Source organism: Oryza brachyantha, chromosome 11 (assembly GCF_000231095.2).
Source record: "Oryza brachyantha chromosome 11, ObraRS2, whole genome shotgun sequence".
Classification (NCBI taxonomy): domain Eukaryota; kingdom Viridiplantae; phylum Streptophyta; class Magnoliopsida; order Poales; family Poaceae; genus Oryza; species Oryza brachyantha.
Window position 1 is genome coordinate 7,603,851 of NC_023173.2, and position 20,383 is coordinate 7,624,233.

The 20,383-nt window shown below is 36.8% G+C and overlaps 1 protein-coding gene across 3 annotated transcripts; it reads left to right on the forward strand.

The window, feature by feature from the left end:
• Positions 1–13,455: 13,455 nt before the first annotated feature.
• LOC102720370 (actin-histidine N-methyltransferase) lies at positions 13,456–20,177 on the forward strand. Of its 3 annotated transcripts, none has more exons than XM_015842317.2 (16): positions 13,456–13,542; positions 15,023–15,129; positions 15,231–15,325; positions 15,425–15,488; positions 15,570–15,680; positions 15,779–15,838; positions 16,026–16,133; positions 16,239–16,308; positions 17,761–17,801; positions 17,901–17,981; positions 18,118–18,153; positions 18,347–18,430; positions 18,742–18,872; positions 19,323–19,411; positions 19,522–19,670; positions 19,890–20,177. In XM_015842317.2, exons 2-16 carry the CDS (start codon positions 15,061–15,063, stop codon positions 20,040–20,042), a joined length of 1,341 nt encoding a protein of 446 aa, XP_015697803.1. In that variant the 5' UTR covers positions 13,456–13,542; positions 15,023–15,060; the 3' UTR covers positions 20,043–20,177. The 3 variants fall into 3 exon arrangements, with proteins under 3 accessions (XP_015697803.1, XP_015697805.1, XP_015697804.1); XM_015842319.2 differs by having other exon boundaries at positions 17,901–17,972; XM_015842318.2 differs by having other exon boundaries at positions 15,573–15,680.
• Positions 20,178–20,383: the final 206 nt, after the last annotated feature.

Below are 20,383 nucleotides of genomic sequence, written 5' to 3' on the forward strand. Positions count from 1 at the left end.
TCCACCCCGCTATCACATAGTTGAATAGGAGCATCGCCATAATATAGACGAATGAGCATATCACCTAACATCCTGATAAAACATGACAAATAGTTTAGCGTTTAACTATGAGTAACCAAGGATTGGTTTCATAATCCAAATAAAATACAGTACCTTGTGATTAATAACATGTACTAACTAACAACTAATTTAACCTTGTCATTACCGGGCCAATCCACTACATGCCCTTGTAATTTCACCTAATCCCTTCTATGCCACTGAACTATTTGAGTTGTGGAAACAAACAAAAAAAATTTAGTGAATATTTGTTATGAATGTTATAAAATATTTTTTATATGAAATATTATTTCATTATATTTAGCAAGATTTATTGTAAAATGCTTTGCATCAATTTTGAAAATTACTTTTCAACAAATGTGTGTTGAAAAAATATTTGTTTTCACTTATTAGTTTTTTCACAAAATATAAAACATATTTTAATTTTTTTGAAAAAAATCATATCAAATTTGATGTATTTGATAACATGTAGTTTTAATTCATAATTTTTCTATTGAAAGTTATGTATGGGTTTAATCATATTTTTTAAAATACAAAAATAAAAACTTCTATTTTTAAAGTTGCTCATTAAATGATTATATCGCTTGTATGTTTGTATAAGTTAATATTGTCATATCAAAATTTATTTCGTCCGTAGCAGATATACTACACGAGGGGAAATGTAGTAATATTTAACGCTCAACTAATGATCAACATTTGCCATGTACTAACTTACAACTATTTTTTTAACCAGCTACTGGATTCATAATACAAATAAAAATATAGTACCTTGCGATTAATAACATGTACTTACTAACAACTAATTTAACCTTGTCACTACTTAAATACATCTAGCACCATTTACCAATGAACAGCAAACCGCTACATGATTAACAAATTGTCTAACAATTTGCCATTTAATTATTCAATAATTACCCTTTTACAACTTATACTACATTGTCATGTACTAACTTACAACTATTATTAACCAACTAGTGGTTTCATAATCCAAATAGAATATACAACCTTCTACCTTATTTTTCCCATAACTAACCTCTAACATGTACTAATCAAGGGCTATTTTAAAATTACAATTATTTCAATTCACTGAAAATGTGTACTAACACTGCTAACCAAGCAGGTGCTAACAAAACATACCTACTAACACTGATATGTGTGAAACAATTGAAAAATGACAAACTATTTTTTAATAAACTTTACTCTGGGATTAGTAGTGCATACCTTCACTGGTGTAGGCCGTGGCCACCTCTTTACCGCTAGCCAGCAGCTCCTCGGCCTCCTCTCCGGCGTGCTAGCTGCTCCAGTCACCCTCCGACGACTCTCCACGGCTGATGGTGAAATGGTGTACGCCTTCTTAGGGATGTGGTCCAAAAACGAAGCTGCGGTTCGGTTTATACGCTGTCGAAAGCGAAAGGAAAAGCGAAAGCAAATGCTGTCGGCCCGGTGGTGGAGGGGACCTGTCAACATTCCCCCGTTCGACGGGAGCAGACCTGTCGTCCTCCCCCCGTTCGACAGGCGGCGGGTTGTTCGACAGCGGCGGTGCTCGGACCTGTTGACCACCCGCCCGTCGACATGTACCCTGTCGCCATTCCGTCGTTCGACAGGCACTTATTCCCGCGATTTCCCGTGAGTGACCTCTAATCTTACGATTTTCCATTAAAATAATAATATTTCTCCAAAAAAATTCATTAATAATTGAACATGTGACATGCCTTCTTTTGCTCCAATTATACAGGACCTAATATGGAAGACTAACACTGACAGCAAAGTCTACCGATGAATTCTACTTCTATAAACCCAGACCAGATGCGCGCGCGCGACAATGGCGCAGCTTGAGCTGCTGGAGGAAGACGGCACAGGAGGGGTACGTCTGGAAGGCTGGAACCCGGCCGTAGGCGAGGATGAACCCATGCCCATGGAAGAGCCCCACGCTGCTGCCGTAGTACCCGACGGCGACGCTGCCGGCCCCAGCGGCCCAGTCGAGTGAGCAGCAGCTCACCGGCCAGGCCACGATCTCGCACGGCCGCCTTCCCCGTCACCCCACTAGAGCGCCCTTCGGCGAGCTGGCAGTTTCTTCAGCGCGATGAGACTCCAGTGAGGCCTCGTTTGCTTAATCCCAATCACAAGAGAATTCAAAGGGATTAGGGAGAAATTTATTCCACACCTATTGTGGTATAGAATTATTCTCTCTCAATCGTCTTCAATCCCTCTCGAGAAATAACCGAACAGGGCCTGAGGCGGCCAAATGGCCTACGGACATGGATTCGAGTAGACCGACCCGATCGGATCACGAAGCCTTAAAAAGGACGTGCAAAAGGTGGAGCTCCAACTGTTCGTTAACCGGGCCTAGCACAACGGCCCATCCCTAGGCCGTAATTTGCAATGGTGCAAAAGTGCTATAGATGGGCCTAATCGATGTGCAGAGCAAGAACAGCTGGGCCCATGACAAACGATGACAAAAATACCCTATATAAAAATAAGTTTAAAATAAGCCACGATATTTGCTCTGGAGAACTAGAAATTACTTTATTAATGTTAAAAAATAAAAATTCTACACCGTTAAATCGCTGGTGGGCTTACATTATAATGGCTGAGATGTAAAAGAAAATAGACATTAAGTTGGAGTTTAGAACTAGCCCATTAAAACAAAACAAGCTATCTCTGGTTGGTTTCCTACTTAAATCACCCAAAACAACATATCTCTATTATTTTTCTACTACTGTGATAAAAGTGAAGTTCGCCCGTCAACGCTCACCGGCAACGTTAACCAACCTTTTAACAACTTTTCACGCTCATTCTATAAGGACATTGTTCAATAGTAAAATCTATTATGGGCTCTATCTCAAGCCACGTCACCAGAAAGAACAGTCTCTCAAGCTGACTCTAAACTAATTAATTACTTATTTAGATTTTATCTGGTCAGCGTCTCTAATTAGAGTCAGTACACGTACAAAATAGATTTTATGGTTGTCTCCTTGTTTTATGCGTGAAGAGTCTATGTTTTACTGACTACATGCAAAACAACAAATTTTCTCTCTTCTATTGTCTCTCTTCCACGTCAGCGAGCATGTAGTGATAGAGACGGCAATTAAGCCCTTTGTACGTGCCCTAAGTAGAACCAGATAGCCTGGTGGATAAGGTTTTGCTCCATTAATGTGAGGTCGAGGGTTTTTTTATGGAATTTTTTTATTTTTCTACACATTCTTATTTTTTGTGTGTTTTTTACACAATTTGACATTTAGAATTTTTGTGTATTTTTCTAAGCAATCTTAAATTAATTTCTGTTTTTCTCTGCACAAAATATTTTTGTGTTTCCTATGCATTCTCATTTTTCATTTTTCTACACAATCTCAAATTTTCTCTATTGCTACGTTCTAAAATTTCTCTTTATATGTTTTACCTATTTTTACATTCAGAAATTTATTTTTAATTGATAAAGTTTCTATTTTTTCTACTCTTGTATTTTTAAGTTCCTGAAAATCTTACAAATTTATAGGTATTTTCTGTTGGTTCTCAAGTTTGAAGCATAACAGCAATTCCTTTTCATGTTTCCAGTAATCATATATCACATCACGTAAAGTGTATCTACACTTTTAAAAATGCTCTCCCGTAGGGTTGTGCGTAGATATGTATAAATTTATAAAAAAATAGTTTTGTGAATATTTAAATAAAATAATATCTTTAGTATTAAAAAATAAAAAAATACCCTCCTGGTATATAAATATATAGTTTAATCAATATTTAAATAAAGTAATATCTTTACTATCATGAAAATAAAAATTAAATATATTCGATGTCAATCTAGCCAAAGCCCTCAGTTTGAGAGAAATCTCACTTCTACCCTACATATCAGAAAGACAAACCCTGTGACTCGAGCGACAAGTCAGTGTTATGGCATAAGATGAACTCCACGAAGAGCTCGTCGTAAAAGTGACCGACGGGCTAGATGAACAACACTGACCTGATCTTGTTCTAGCAGCACACCAGCTCCTCTATATCCATGAAATTCATCTCCAACTTGAATTTTCGGCCTCAATCCGACACTACCCACCACCACCACTCACCGCTCTTAACCATAATAAAAAAATAATAAAAAATTGAAACGTTCTTACTGGACGTGCTATGCCCCGCTTAAAATTGAATATTTCCATAAAACGTAATTAAATGGAGTAGGACTCAGAGTACTTGGTTGGTAATAACATAATAAGGTTTAGTGTGCATTTATCTTCCATCACTGTTGAAAGACCACGTATCTTATTTAATTGTTTATGATGTTTTACGTAATTTAATATTCTCAATTATAAGCTTCTCGATATAACGTATGTTTCCCAGATCAATTATATGTTAACCACACTTACTATTCTTGACTCGATGCGCAATATGTTTTCAAAACTTATTTAATTAAAAACTAATTACATATGGTGTCGGGAAACCACGAGACAAAATTTTAAGCCTAATTAATCAGTCATTAGCACATATGAGTTACTGTAGTTGTAATTAGGCTCAAAAGATTTGTCTTATAAATTGTTTTCACACTGTACAATTAGTTATTTTTAACTATATTTAATATTATATATATTCAAAGATTCGATGCGAAAATTTTAGAACTAAACAAGCCATTAGAGCATCTCTAACAGCAACCCAAATTGAACTATCTGAATACCTATTTGGTTATTCTCTATTTCATTTGGCCACTTAAATTTATTTTTTACTCCAACAGTCTCTTCATCCTTCCCCTCTATTCTAAGTCTATGACGTTGGGACCCCACATATCATCCTCTTCTTTTTCTTTCTCTCCCTCTTTCTTTTTTATCTTTCTTTCTCTTTCCCTCTCCTCAGGCAGAGGCGGCGTGGGGAGGCGTCAGAGGACACCAAAGCGGGCGGTGAGGCGTAGGAAGGTGGCGCAGGGGTGGGGAGGCGCCGCGGCTTCGGAGGTGGCGTGGGGAGGCGTCAGAGTACGCCAAAGCAGGCGGTGAGGCGTAGGAAGGCGGCGTAGGGACGGGGAGGCGCCACGGCTTCGGAGGCGGCGGGTGGAGGCACAGCGTCGCGCTGGCGCGAGGAGGCGTCATCGGAGCAGTGCAGCGCCGCGCCGGCGTGGGGAGGCGGCCGCCGAGCGACGCGGCTTCGAGGAGGGGGCAGTGTCGCGTCAGCGCGGCTTCGGTAAGAACGGCGCAGAGGGGGCGCCGACACGTAGAGGGCGCGGGTAGGGCAGGCGAAGGTTGGGACGGGTGGTGAAGGCCGGTGGCAGGCGACGGCCTGGCGTGGAGGGAGGAAAGGGGAGAGAGAAGAGAAGGGGGAGAGAAAGGAGAAGGGTGGGAGAAAGGGGAGGGAGTGAGGTGTGGACCCATGTTTGACAAGCCTTTCTTGGCTGGCTAAATTTGGTCAGTGGAGGAAGTAGTTTGGCTAGCCTGACCAATCTATTATCTCAAGGTTAAATTATTAAATTTTAGCTCGAAGAGATATTTACCGTACCGTTGGAGATGCTCTCGTCCGAGTCGGAGAGACCGATGGCAAGCGCTGGCAGAATCCTGGAAGCATCTATCCGTGTCTATCTGCTACAGATGTCACGTGTTAATGCTGAATTCCTTATTCGTCATTTATGTCACGTGTCAACCTGTCAAGCATCCATCCGTGTCCCGTCTGCTACACGGCCATCACCGGCGTTTGCCGCTCTTCCTGTCCCTCCCGACACGTGAGTCAGCTCCGCGGTAATCGGGCCGTCCGCGTAGGCTCGTCCTTGGTTACCGCGCCGCGATAACCGAATTTAAATTTAAAAAAAATTAAAATTTTGAAAAATTTTAATAAAAAATATATATTATATAGGTTAATATATAGAGTAGTTTTGTCAAACAAATCTATGAAAAAATGTATTTCTGGCGTAATTAAAAATCATAAATAAGAATTTCGGGAAACAAAATTAAACAAATAGCTTATTGCAAATAATATTTCATAGGAACATGGTTAAGAATATTTTGTTATTAAGTCATTATTAATTTACACTAACACTAGGTACACAATATTGAAATACAAATTTACAACAATGGATATATGAAAAATATATATGGAGAAAAATTATATGTGCATGTTACTAATAATGGGTAGTAGGTATAGTTGTGAGGCAGCAATCAAAATGAAGTTGTTGTTACTTGTAATTGGTGTGAACTATTTTGGTGAATAGTGATATGACGGTATATGTTTGTATGTTGCAATATGCACAATTTAGAAAAGGTCGTGTGAAAATTTTCTTGTTTTTCCTATACATGTCCTATTTTTCCTATGTCACAAATATAGTCACAAAATATTTTTCTATTTTTCATGTATTTTTTAGATTTTTTAAACTTCTTTTTGCATTTGACATCACATTCGTGGTCTTCTCGCAATAACCGCGGTTTTCTCGCGCTGCTGCGGTTTCGGCCGCAAAAACCATGCGGGAAAGCACGGTTTCCGCCGTTCTCATGCGATGATCTAGCTAGTAGTTACCGCGGTTACCACGTGAAACTGCACGGTAACCGTTTACCGCGCGGCTTTGAATTTAAATTTTTGTTTTTAAATTCGTTGCGGTTTTTGCGGCGTCCGCGGTTACCGTGTGGGATCCGTGGCGGCGTAGCGCTGTGGTTTTGGTGGTTCGCACGGTAAGTGAAACCCTGGTCAGGTCAGGATTCAGAAACAGAACATCTCGCAAGAAAAATGTTCAAGTTTCTTACTTCAGAAACTTGGAAAGTGATCAAAATGAATTGCGACACGAGTGGCCAAATCACTAATTGGAAGTTAATCCCTGGTACTTCATCATTGTTTTGGTTAAAAAAATAGCACCAAGTTCCAGTTAGATTTGCCACATGTCCACATGCTTTCCCTTATTAATTATCATTTATCAATTAATGATAATTGATTTACCTCTCTAACTTAGTTTTTATGAATTTTAAGGAGGATGGGTTCATGGGAAGTTCTGTAAAAGGCAACAAGAAATATTTAGTATCATATGAATGGGGTTTCTCCATCATATAAAGAGTGCAGTTTTATTTGTAGTTGTTCGCATTTAACCGTTTGTCTTATTTAAAAATATTTTATTAGCAGTAGTTTTAGTATTTTTAGATGATAAAATATAATAGTATTTTATGTGCTACAATTTTTTAAAAAATTCAAATAAAATGGATGGTTAAATATTGACACATAAATCGATAGCTACCCTTAAAGTATGATGGAAGTATGGAGACAGTGGCCCATTTAATTTGTGAAAAGAAAATTTTTGGTGTCACGTCGAAAGTTTGACTGGATGTCAAAAAGAGTTTTCGGTCATAAATAAAAGAGTGACGTTCATAGATTGCTTGAAAACCGCGATAGATTGCTTGAAAACCGCGAGACGGATCTTTTGAGTCTAATTAATCTATCATTAGCACATTTAGGTTATTGTAGCATCTATGACTAATTATGTAGTAATTAATTAGGCTCAAAAGATTCATCACATGATTTTTTCCCTAACTGTTAGTTTTTTATTTTATCTATATTTAACACTTATTTAGTTTTCAAAGATTCAACGTGATGTTTTTGCCAAAGTTTTTGGGACTAAGACGTCGTTGGTTCCATCTACTGTTTTCAGTCTCTGTCACATTAAATATTTGGACACTAATTAGAAGTATTGAATATGGACTAATAATAAAACCCACCACATACTTTGGACTATTTCGCGAGATGAATCTATTAAGTCTAATTAGTCCATGATTAGCGAATATGATAGTACAGTAAACATTTGCTAATCGTGAATTAATTAGGCTTAAAAATTGTCTAATAAAATAGCCTTTATTTATGTAATTAATTTTGTAGTCTATATTTAATACTCCTAATTAACGTTCAAATATTTGATGTGATAAAAATTTAAAAAAAACTCTGGATAAAAAAGCCACTAAAAAGGGTCATTTGCAAATTTGTAGTACAACCCATGAAATGAATACTCACGGGCAGGCGCACGGGTCCCATGGCAATGTGCTGTGGGAGTGGAGAGAGCAGGCACAGAGCAGCTGCTTCTGGCAGCGTCGCACTTGTTTTTTTTCACTGCTTTTTTTGAGCTGACATTTCACTGCGACCGCATCCTCTCTTCGGGATTAATAAGCCAAACATACTTCCCAAACTATTAATTAATATATCTTTTATAAAAAACTTTCCATACAAAATTTTCTTTTAAAAATCATATCAATAATCTATTTTTTAAGTTTTTTGTAGACAATAGTTCTTTATGTTTATTATCTGTTCACAGTCGCACCGTGACCCAATCTTCATCTCACTTACACCTAGCCATAACACGTCATAACACCTGGACCCTCCGTGACCCAATGGATAAGGCACTCTTTTGTGAACACGAGGTTCCAAGTTTGATCAAAAGGTAGTCTTATTTCGATAGATTTTTTTTAGCCTCACGACGACACAGTTATTGGTGGTCTGGGTTCCTATGGTTGTGACATTATGCTCGAATATAGTATAGCACAACATTTTAATTGAGGCCTGTTTAATTGCCAAAATTTTTTCTCTAAAAACATCACATCGAATATTTGGACATCTAAATAGAGCATTAAACATATAGATGAAATGAAAAACTAATTATAGTTATGTGAGAAATCGCGAGACGAATCTTTTGAGCATAATTAGTCCATGATTAGTTATAAGTGCTACAGTAACCCACATGCACCAATATCAGATTAATTAGGCTCAAAAGATTTGTCTCACGGTTTACAGGAGAGGCGTGAAATTCGTTTTTCATTCGTATCCAAAAACCCTTCCTACATCTAGTAAAACGTCTTATGTAACACCAAAAAATTTTCATTTCCCCACCTAAACACCTCGTGAAATTATGTATCCTTTCGTGCGCAGAGACATCGGCGCACCCTGCTTGTGACATTGTGCTTGAATCTACCTTATTGAATTTGTTTATGATACTGAGCACGTTTTCTCATTCTGGATGATAAGCTTCCCAATGCAACAAATGTTTCCCAAATCAATTGTACATTGACCACAAACTTACATTTAAAATTATTTTAATTTACATAATTAAAATTAACTTGACCTAATGCAATAGACACATTTTGTCATGCCTAAAAATTCCCAACCAGAATTTCTAAGCTAAATGTTTATTAAAATCCTTGTCTAGAACCAACCAGGGTACATAAACGACAAAATTAACATACAGTTCTACGTCTTACAACCATTACATCAAGAGAAAATATAAGAAATAGAATATATGAGTGAAAGTTGTATGAAATATCATCGTACAAATGACTTTATTTAAGCAATGCCATCGATGTTAGGGTTTCATTAGCAGTCTTCTATTAAGTGTTATAATATGAACAGTGAATATAACGATGCATGAAAGATGGAACCTTAACAATAGATGAAATTTGTTTGTACAATGATATTTCATATAAATCACATATTGATGGTATTTCTAAGAGTTTTAGACATTTTCAATGAAATTTCTTATATTTTCTGTTACATTAAGCAATAAATATGCACATTAATTTTCATTTCTAGTTTATTACAAATGTGGTTTACATCATAGATAATTATAATGTACACATTACTCGTATGGAAATACACACAAACATTACCCCCGTAGGCATATTTGAAGTTTGTCCAGCTTATCATAATATTAATGAAATTACCACATATGTCTCGCTGAATGGTTATACCACTAAAACAACAAATAGCCATAAATACAAGCACACATGTGAAGGCTAGGTCCTGAACCCAGATTGATACATTTCACCATAAGAAGTCTATCCAGTTGAGCATCACACCATGGTACAATTTGTTCATCAGATTTAATTTGTTTTAGATAAAATGGGTTATTACCAAAATCAACTCAAATGTGGATGATGGCGGTAATAGTTATGAGTTGGTTATTATGGTATTTTTTTCTCTAGCTATTTTTTTCCTAATTATAAAGTTTCTATGACAACTAAGAGAAAATTGTTTATGCACCACTGAAAATTTTATGGTTTTCTTATTTACCACTGAAAACTAACTCTTTTTACGCCACCAGTTTAATTTATTATCTTGTTACATATTGTTGACATTGAAAATAATCAACAACATGTCACACACGAAGACCGAGGAATCACTTCTCAGAACGTTCCAGTGCAAGACCTAAATTCTCAGAAAACCGGGCGTGCCAGTCAGTTTGATCCTGTAACTGACAAGATATACAATGAAAGTAGTTAAACCTAAACCGCTATGAGCGGGATAGTCTACCGACCGCTTTAGGACCTTAGCCGATGCACTAAAGAATTAGCTCTACAGGAATTTTATGGTAATATGTGAAAATATGCTCTATTGGCTGAATCATGAGTAGGATAGTCGCCCAACAGTTCAATCAACTAACTAATCTTAAAAGATCGGTCTTAACCGAGACAGTTTTAAGATTAGCCAGCCGATCAGACCGATCTAGCGCTTATTGCACATGGAGTCAGCAGCTGATAGGATACTAAGCGTGTAATTCAAAGTAAAGTCGGATTGCTATGCTAATCGCTGTTACAAAGCAATAATAAGTAAACACACACGCGCTCACGCTGGACCTAGAAGATCGGGCCAAACCAAGATAGTTCAGACCTAAACATAATCATGTATGAAATCAGTATAATATTACGATATATAAGTAATCAAATACCAAACCAGCATAATCTATCAATCTATCTACTAATCTTAGTCGATCGGACAAGCTTCTACGGCCAGATCGGACCAGACTTACATAGATTGGACCAAACCAAGACAGTATGCAGTCGGGCTCAATATAACTATAGGAGACGTGAAGATCAATAAGCTTAATAAATAAACAAATGAATTACTTGAGATAATACTGGCTAGAACTCCGGCGATAAGCCCTCACGAGTACTTAATCCAATCTGATAATACAAATCTAGCCAACCAGATTGATCGGACTAAACCGAGGCAGAATCAAGTTGAATAAACTCATATCGACAGATCGAATAAAGAACTCGCGAGGACTTGATCGAGAACCTATCACTACTTCAAACCAAGAACGGAATAAAGCAACAACAAGCCTCACATAGGCCGTCGATCAACTAGGCAGGAGATCGAACTAAATCGAGGCAGTCCTGTTCTAGCCAATCGATGGTTTGATGAACACGAACTACATTGCGAAGCTGGTAAACCTCGCGCCGAGAGCTCGCTCCGTCGAAAAGGGTGACAATGCGCCGAAGATGTATTGGATGAACTGATTGTTGTTTTTACCAAGCTACGGGATACCCTATTTATATCTTAGAAATTAACTAGCCTAACCAGATCCGTATTAGCAACTAACCGATTACACATGGACTCTAATTAGATATAAAATCCTAAACAAACTCTAAGTTATAGATAACTCTAAGTTACACGGACTTTGATTAGTTATGAATTTATCTCTAACCATTTGGGCCCAATCGGACTCCAATCCTTGTCTGATTTATACTCTATCGGCTGAACTCGTATTGCCTTCAGTTTCTTCTTCCGTCCGATTGCTCTTTATTTATCCGATTCGGTCTCTAATCGTGCACTAATCCATAGCAGCTATTTGCCAAAATCCGGCGTTAACATATATATATTTATCTTACTCCATTGTCTACTTCTCTAAGTATGGTTAACTTAATAAATAATTATATTTATCATGAGATTATTATTAAGATACATGTTATACTAGTCATAATCAAAGTTCCGGTCAAGCTTCGTTAAAACCTCAAACATCAAGTAGGATTGGCTATTTGGCTCAGCTCGAGCATGTGTTGAGCTAGCGCCTGGGCAGATGAGCTCTTTGGAGCTCGGCTTGTTGACAACCACAGATGAAGGATGCCCCTTTGTCGACTAGAGCCTAGAGGCACTTGCAACCGCCTCAGCCAACAGGTCCGAATTGATGGGGGAAAGAGTTAACCCATTCATGAATACATGGAACATGAAGTCATGAACCCAATTTGTTTTCTTGTTGACGTGGCTTAAGAGCAGGTTTTATAACAGAGGTGGATGCACCCTCCAATTTTGTCCATATAAGTAACTCATTAGTTAAGATGTGACACACATAACACATCACCTCTACACTATCTCTAATGTACTAATTTCAACCATTGATTAGTCAATCTACTATTTTTCTCTTCTTTCTCTTGGAGATTGTGTGGAGGTTACCCCTTGCATGAGGGGTGGCTCATTCTCTCTATCCTCTTCCATCTCCTCCAACTCACCATTTAATCATACATGATATCTTAGAGTTTGTGTCAAGAGGCTTACAATATTTACTCTAAATAATCCAGATAAGGTAAGTAGATACCAAATCTGAGCCTAATTTGCTGTCTAATTATTTAATACAAATAATCTTGTCATCAATTCTATGATATCTAAAATTATGTTAAATTATTTGTTATGCATGCTATATATTATACAAATATTAGTTTATATCTACGTAACATTATACATACTAAATATTATACTTATGGTCATAAATAGAATTTGTATTGTTTATTATTTCTTATAAGCCTAAGCACCACTCGATAAACTCACGAATCTAATTGAACCAATCGTTCAGTGAATTGATGATAAATATAATTTTGTGTTGTGTCTTTAGTAATCGATACACCTCCCTAGATTATTAACATTATCTTTGTAGATCAACCTTATTCCTGCAATTAAATTGAAGAAACAAGCAATAACAAAATAAAAGTAATCTGATATTACGAGTAAAAATTGAATACAAATAATAAGTTAGGGTTCCATAATGAGAAAAAGACAATCTAAAAGGCAATCTTCCCGATCGCAGGATTACATGATAAAATAGCAAATCTACACCTTGATCTGAATAAAATCCGAGAAACCTTTAAGAGATATCTAACTCTTTAAGGATACGAGAGTACAACAAGAGAGGTCCCTAGTGTTGTCTTTCACCAAGTAAGAGCAATATTTTGTTTGTGCGTTTAGGGCTGACTGATGTGAAATTTAGACATAATACTTTGTCACGTAATCCTGGGATAGAGAGAAAGAGGACATGATGCTGGCTCCATTTGAGATTTCAGTCCAGATGAAAAAAGAAAAGAGAAAAGATAGAGAGAGAGAGAGAGAGAGAGAGAGAGAGAGAGGGGAACCGGAGAGCGGGATCGGGAATCAGGTTTCCCGTTGCGCGGTGCCCTAGCCGTTGCTAAGGCCGCCGCCACTCGCTGCCCCAGCCGCCAACTACTGCGTTTGCCGCTGCTGTCGCCGGTTCTCTGCCAGTCTGCTTCCCTGCTCCGCCTATCTCCTGCCCTTTTCCGCGGTTTGCTGCTCTTCTTTGTTGGCCGTTGCGCTGCTGCTCCTGTGCTGACTGCCGAGGTAAAGAAGAGCAGAGGAACAAGGAACAGGAAGAGGAGGAAAGGAGAAGGAGGTGGGAAGGGAGGAAATTGTGTGTGTGTGTTTGGGGGGGGGGGGGGGCGGATTCTGGGAAATTCGTCGGGTTCATCTCAAAATGATGTTCCTTTCTGCAAGGTAATTTCTAAGTAGTCCCTACATGCATCTAATTGTAGTAGTAATCGAGCTTTGGTCACGGTAGATTGAATTTAATTTTTGACCCTAGGCTGAGACATTAATTGAAAATCTGGGATTTATCGGTGGATACTCAGGTTACTTCATGTCAATGAATGAAGTAAGCCTCGTGAATATTTTCTTGTGGTGCTCATTTCGTTCACTTTGGATAGTACAGGGGACATTGCAAAATCAGCGCCATGCTGTTGACTGGGTTTGAGAACCGGCACAGCAGTTTGTCATTTTAAACCTGGAAATGATAGAAAAGATTACATCTTCTGCATCACATGGAAGTTGTAGAATTCTTTTAGATGCTCGAGATGCACTTAATAGTTTTCTTTTATTTACAAGTTTAATGGATATGCTCAAAACAGTAAGCAAACATAGTTTTAACTGATTTGTTGGAAGTCCAGGTTTTGGATCTCTAAAGTTTATGCTAGGTGATTTTTTTTTTCATTGTTCATCCAGTAGTATACTAGCATGATGTTTCTTTGAAAAGTGCATGGCGAACTTTAGTTGATATGTGTTCAATGGATGGTTCGCACTGTTTAATTACCTCCAAATGTTTTGTTATTCGTGTGAATGCTTAATTGTTTATTGTTGTTTCATGCTACCATTCTCATTTTCCTATATAGTCATGTTTCAATTTTGATATACAAGTTAATGATATTCTTGTTTCATGATTAATTCAAGTGCCATGGGAGTGCAATTTGTTTCTTTATTCATGTTTCTATGGGTAAGCATTGGCCTTGCTTGCTTTGTTTTATTGGTAAATGCTATAAATGTATTCACGATCACCTAGTGTAAAAAGTACTATTCGATTCATGATTATCTGCAATGGAAACTACGATTGGTTTTTTCCCTCTTGTTTCAAGGGAAAGAAGATGGTATTTATTTGGTTTTTAGGTACTAAATGATCTTGGCATAATGGGTGGGAGTAGCACCCTTTAAATCTTCAGACTTTTGCACTCATTTGAACTATATAACTTAGTTTCATGTAAGTAAAATATCAAATTTAATAATTAGATTTGCCATGGTTGGTTTCTTTTGTCGTGATAGTTTGTGAGGTTTCCTCAGAGTTAATTGTGGTATCATGTTCTTCGATAATGTAATGTTAAACTGTTCTTATAAATGCACATCGTGGTTGCCCATAAGTACAAAGAAAACCTTTATAGAAATTGTTAATAAATTTAAGACTTGGGAGTTTTTGTGTGTGGTGTGTAGCACTCTAGATATGTGGGTACCATGGGCTACACATTCTCACTGTTTTGAAACTATAAATATTTATTTGCTTGTGTTAGGCATATCCTTCTGATTGTTGATGATGACAAATTAGCCAGAGTACATGGATCTGGATCTTCTTGTCATGTACAATAGTTTTCCAAGTTTTAAACAGCCAAAAGGAGATACCGTAAACTTCATGCATTTTTTACATGGCACACAGTTTCACATCGAGCTTAGTGGAGTCCAGAGTCCAAACTGATGTGGTTCCTGTTCAAACCCCGGAGATGTCCTACCATTGCTGCAGCTGCCACCTCCTCCATCTCCAAGGTACTGTACCGAATGTATATAGGGTTCATCATCATCTTCAACCTCTATCAACCTAGCTAATACTAGTGTTCTAAATGAACCAATTGGATGTTACTGTGAAGGACGGTGATTGTGCTGCCTTCCTGCCTTGGCTGCGCAGCAAGGCAGGAACCTGCATTTCCTCTGTATTATCTCTTGGAACCTCTGCATTTGGAAGGTCACCTGTCCTCTTAATTCATTTATTCTCTCCCTTAATGTCCACTCTACATTTTACATAACTATTCCACCTGTGCCTGGCCTAACTTTCTTCCTTCAGGTCATTATTTGCATCGGAGCCCATTCAAGAGGGAGACTGCCTAATGCAAGTGCCTTACCACGTCGTATGTTCCAAAATGGTAACCAAATCATATCCTTGTAAGCTACAACCTCTCATGGTATTTTCCCTTCTGTTATATATGCAGCAGCTTACCCAAGATAAACTTCCTCAACAAATCCGCACCCTACTTGCTCATGGTATTGGAGATACGGCCAAGCTTGCTGTGCTGCTCATAATGGAGCAACACTTGGAACTTGTACTTTTCTCTTAACCATATCCCCTCACATATCATTCTCAAGAATATGGAAATTATATATGCAGAAAACTGATAGCTTGTCATTTCCTTTTATGTAGGAATCAAGATGGGCTCCGTATATTAAATCTCTTCCCACCAAGGATCAGATGCATAACATGGTATTTCAATACAAAGATTCCATGCATAGCATAGCACCTTCCAGGAACTTTATTATAGATATAAGCCTATGATTGTGTATTTTATTTACTTTTTTATTTTGGAGTTTTGACATCTTCATATCCTAGTCTTATATGATATATCCATTCTGGGCAAAGACTTGATCAGTAAATCTGTACTTTGCTCCAGATGCTCTGGGATCCAAATGAGCTCAATATTGTCAAAAACAGTTCAATTTATGATGAAGCCATTGAGAAGAAGGAACAAGCCAGAAAGGAATTTTCAGCACTAAAACCAGTTTGTACTTCCTTTCGCTCTGTCTCTCTATGCACTAGCGTGACGCGTACACGTATAATATATCTTTTTTTCATTAATCTCATTCTTGTCATTTTCATATGCAAGGTTTTTGACCATTTTGCACATTTGTGTGGAGAAGTTAATTTGGGGGATTTCATGTATGCTTCTGCTCTGGGTATGTAGTAACATTTATGGTGTAACTGAATTCTTCTTTGATATTGCTCTATGCATGTAACATGATTACTCCTTCACGTCATTTAGCTTTGCTAGTATGGCTCCCAGCATTCTAAATGGATTTTTTTAAGATACCCCCGAATGACCGTGAATCGTCTGTTGCTTTGTATTCAATGGATCTAATTTTATTATACTGCACTAGTAGTATGTTTAGTAGAAATTTTATAAGACTAAAATTGGAACTAAATATATAACATTGCCATAAATTTGTCTGTCATATATCATGTTAAAATGGATAAATTGATAAATGTATGTTACCAAAGTTTCAAATAAAATATTTAATATACTTATAAAAATACATAGTTAGATTTAAATTTACTACAGTACTACCGCTAGTAGCAGAAGGTACCGTAACAGCGCCCTTTTAAATAGCCATATGATACAATCTAAACTCAAAAGGTAAAAGCAACTACTATATTCAAATCTGAAATATGGAAAACATGGTTCACATCAGGCAATATTGCATATGCATGCACTTAGCTCGATAATGGTATGATGCAATCATTTATGAAGAAACTACAGATATCACGCAAATATCTACATATATTAATTTGCAGAATGTTTTGGATGACTATATGAGATCAACCAAAAAACATAAATACTAATATATATGCAAAGTGTAATTTTTTGCTAATATATTTCAAATAACACTCACTTTATCTAGAAACCATATATCTTGATAGATTTGAGTTGGGTATAGCCGTGATAGACGTCCTCATCTTTTTTTTTTGAGGGTAAACATCGCTAGCTATTTATTCATGTAAGTTTAAAGGTTTACAATCTTCCTCGAGAAGAAGAGCTAAGAACTCAGGGGCATCAGACACCCAATTACAAGAAAACTTATTGGTAATTCCTTCCTTCGCTAGCCGATGTGCCACCATGTTCGCCGAACGTTGCTTCTAGATAGTTTTCATCCCTAGAAAGCCACCCAAACCGGCTTTTATTTCCTGAATTAGCACGCCGTAGATTGATCGGTTAATTTCATTCTGCATCAACATATTCACCACTACTTGAGAATCCGTTTCTATGATAACACTGATAGCGCCCATTTCCTTTGCTACTGCAATCGCCCTTCGGCAAGCCAGGACTTCCACCATTGTGGCATCATTAACATGTGAAATGATATATATTAATAATCAGTAAATATACTAATATTGTTTGTGCATCTCAAAATATTGAAACCAGGCTAGTAACATTGTCACTATTTCGAAACTATACATGTTTATTTGCTAGTGTCAGATATTGAAGCCTTTTGACTGTTGGTTAACACAAATAAGGTAGAGGGGTTCTTGCGACCTTCTTGTCCTTTATAGTATTTTATTTAAGTCTTAAATGCCTAAAGGAATACAATAGTAGAGATTGTAAAGTTGGGGCATTCTTTTACATGGCACAGTTTCATCTCGAGCTTGGCAGACTCCAAGAGGGTTATCATTGGTACAGTTTCTCTAACTTATTCCTATTATTTATTTGCATATTGAATGGATTGCATCTATATTGCTCTAACATTTCTGTGATGTGAAAAGCATTATTTAGATTCCATTTGCAGATTTCCTCAACCATGATGGTGTTTCTGGCTCTGTGTTACTATATGATGAACAGAAAGATGTATGTGAGGTAACAATATGTGGCTCCACATCTATTTGCATACTTGTGCACCTATGTTGTAGGGTACAAATATACTTATTCATCTCTTGTCCACTTAGATATAGTGAACTTAACATTCTTTACTTTTATTTCTTATAACTGGCAGATCGTTGCTGACAGGAATTATGCTGTTGGCGAACAGGTGATTCTTTGTTCTAGTTATAATGTTTTTTTTTTACACTTGAATAAGCTCCTGATAAGTTGTGAGCAGCCAAATTCATGAGCTACATATTTACCCTTATCACAAAGTGTTTCTGGGAATGGAGGCAAGCTTCATTTTTTTTAATATTATTTCTGGTAGTTCTTAAGTGTTCAGTACAATTCGACAATTTTAGGTGATGCTAAGATATGGGAAATACTCAAATGCTACATTGGCGCTTAATTTTGGATTTACACTCTCCATAAACAGATATGACCAGGTAAGCTCACAATTCTTACACCAAAATTCAAATCTTCAAACTTCCAGTGGCAATAAGGCTTACTTAAAATTCAAAGGATTCTTATATGTAAAATAAAAGAAGTAAAATCATGCATAACAATTTTGCCATCTTGGTCCTTTCAGAGCTTAGTAATTTTATTGTTGAGAATATAGTTCTTAAAGTTTAAGTAAACTTCTTTTATCATTGACCAGGAAACATTACATGTTAAATGGATATTGATTTTTGAGAAATAGTTGCCCTTTGTTTGTACTATTGCCCATGGTGTTTGAGTAATTATTTTTACTGTTCAGGCACTTATTCGGATAGATATGCCAGTTAAAGATCCACTATACAAGTATAAGCTTGACATATGGCAAAAGCATAGTCTTCCAATATCCGAGGATATGTACAGTTCAAGCGATGCTACTTGTTTTGTCATAAAGTATGTTGTTTATCGGTTCTTTATATCCAATTTGATTTACCCTTCAGTTGCTATATTTCATATGCATTATTATGAAATAGATAAGGAAATGTTAGGCTGTAGAGATGTCTTATTTAGGCTGTGGAGAAATTCTTTCTGTCTAACAGTATGTGGTAAACCTTGAAATTAGGTAGAGGTAATTGTTTAACTTCATTAATGTCATGAAGGGTTGGAGACCCTTGGACCACAGTGGTCATGAGCTCAACTGTTTATGTTGAACTATGATTGCAAAGTCATATGCTAAGCTTGAATAAACATTGAATACTATCTTGTATATCTGGTGAATCTGTATCAGTAAATTAATTTCTTGTGTCCACTAATTCAATTTTTTCTGTTGTTCTGTAATAATAGCTTTGGTATGACATTAGAAAATGGCTCTGCTTGTATTGCTGAACATAAATTTTCTAACAGGGAGGTTAGATCTTCTCGAAGGAAACGCATGGGGATTCCTCAGATCTTGCGTGCATTTTTCCGGGTTTTTTGTGCCATGTCACATGAAGGTACTATGCTAGTACCATATTTGTTTATATTACATTTAGCATGGTAGCCACTTTAGATTAGATACTGAAGAGTTTCTGTAAATGTTGAAATGGTGTGATAATGTCTTTAGAACTTGAAGAGATGGTCATGGAGGCTGCTGAAAGTGATGGTCGGCTTGCCAGATACCCGTTGAAGAATATGGAGAGAGAAATCCATGCTCACCGCTGTTTGCTCTTGCATTTTGATAACACGATTCAGTGCCATTCTACAGCTATTGAGGTGAGGACACCAAGAATAACAGTAGTGTTGTCGATCAAATAAGTAACTGACAATTCCAAATATACCCTGTTTCATTTTCCATTCAGTCAGCACTTGTGTTTTATGATTTATGAAAACAATGACGTTATTAGCAATTCATACGATTATTGTAAGGTGCTATGACCTATGTAAAACAGTGCATTTCCTGCTTAATAATTTAATTTGACTTTTATTTTGCAGCAACTTGAAATTGTTGATGACCCTGCCTCTAGGAGCATGCATCCATTCAGAAAAGAAATGGCAAAAGAACTACTTATCGGCGAGCTCCGGGTTTTGCAAAGTGCACAGGCATGGGTTTCAAATTATTGTGAAACAATACAAAGTTCAGAATAATCTCACCCAGCCAATGCTACTTTGACAGGAGAAACAGAAAAAAATATTTACTATAAACCAATCAAGCTCTGCATCAAATTTGAAAAATACTTTTCAACGAATACTCAGTGAAAAAAGATTCATGGTAAAAAAACAAAGGGGATGGAATTATTTCATCACAAACTAAAATCATATTTAAATTTTTAAAATAAATTTGAAATCAAATTTGATGAATTTCGTACTTCTTACCAAAAATTTAAACCTAAATAATAATTTTAATTATCAATTCTATGGTGAAACTAATGTATGGATTTAACCATAATTTTTCTAAAAAAATTCAAAACATTAAGTTTTGTTTTAAG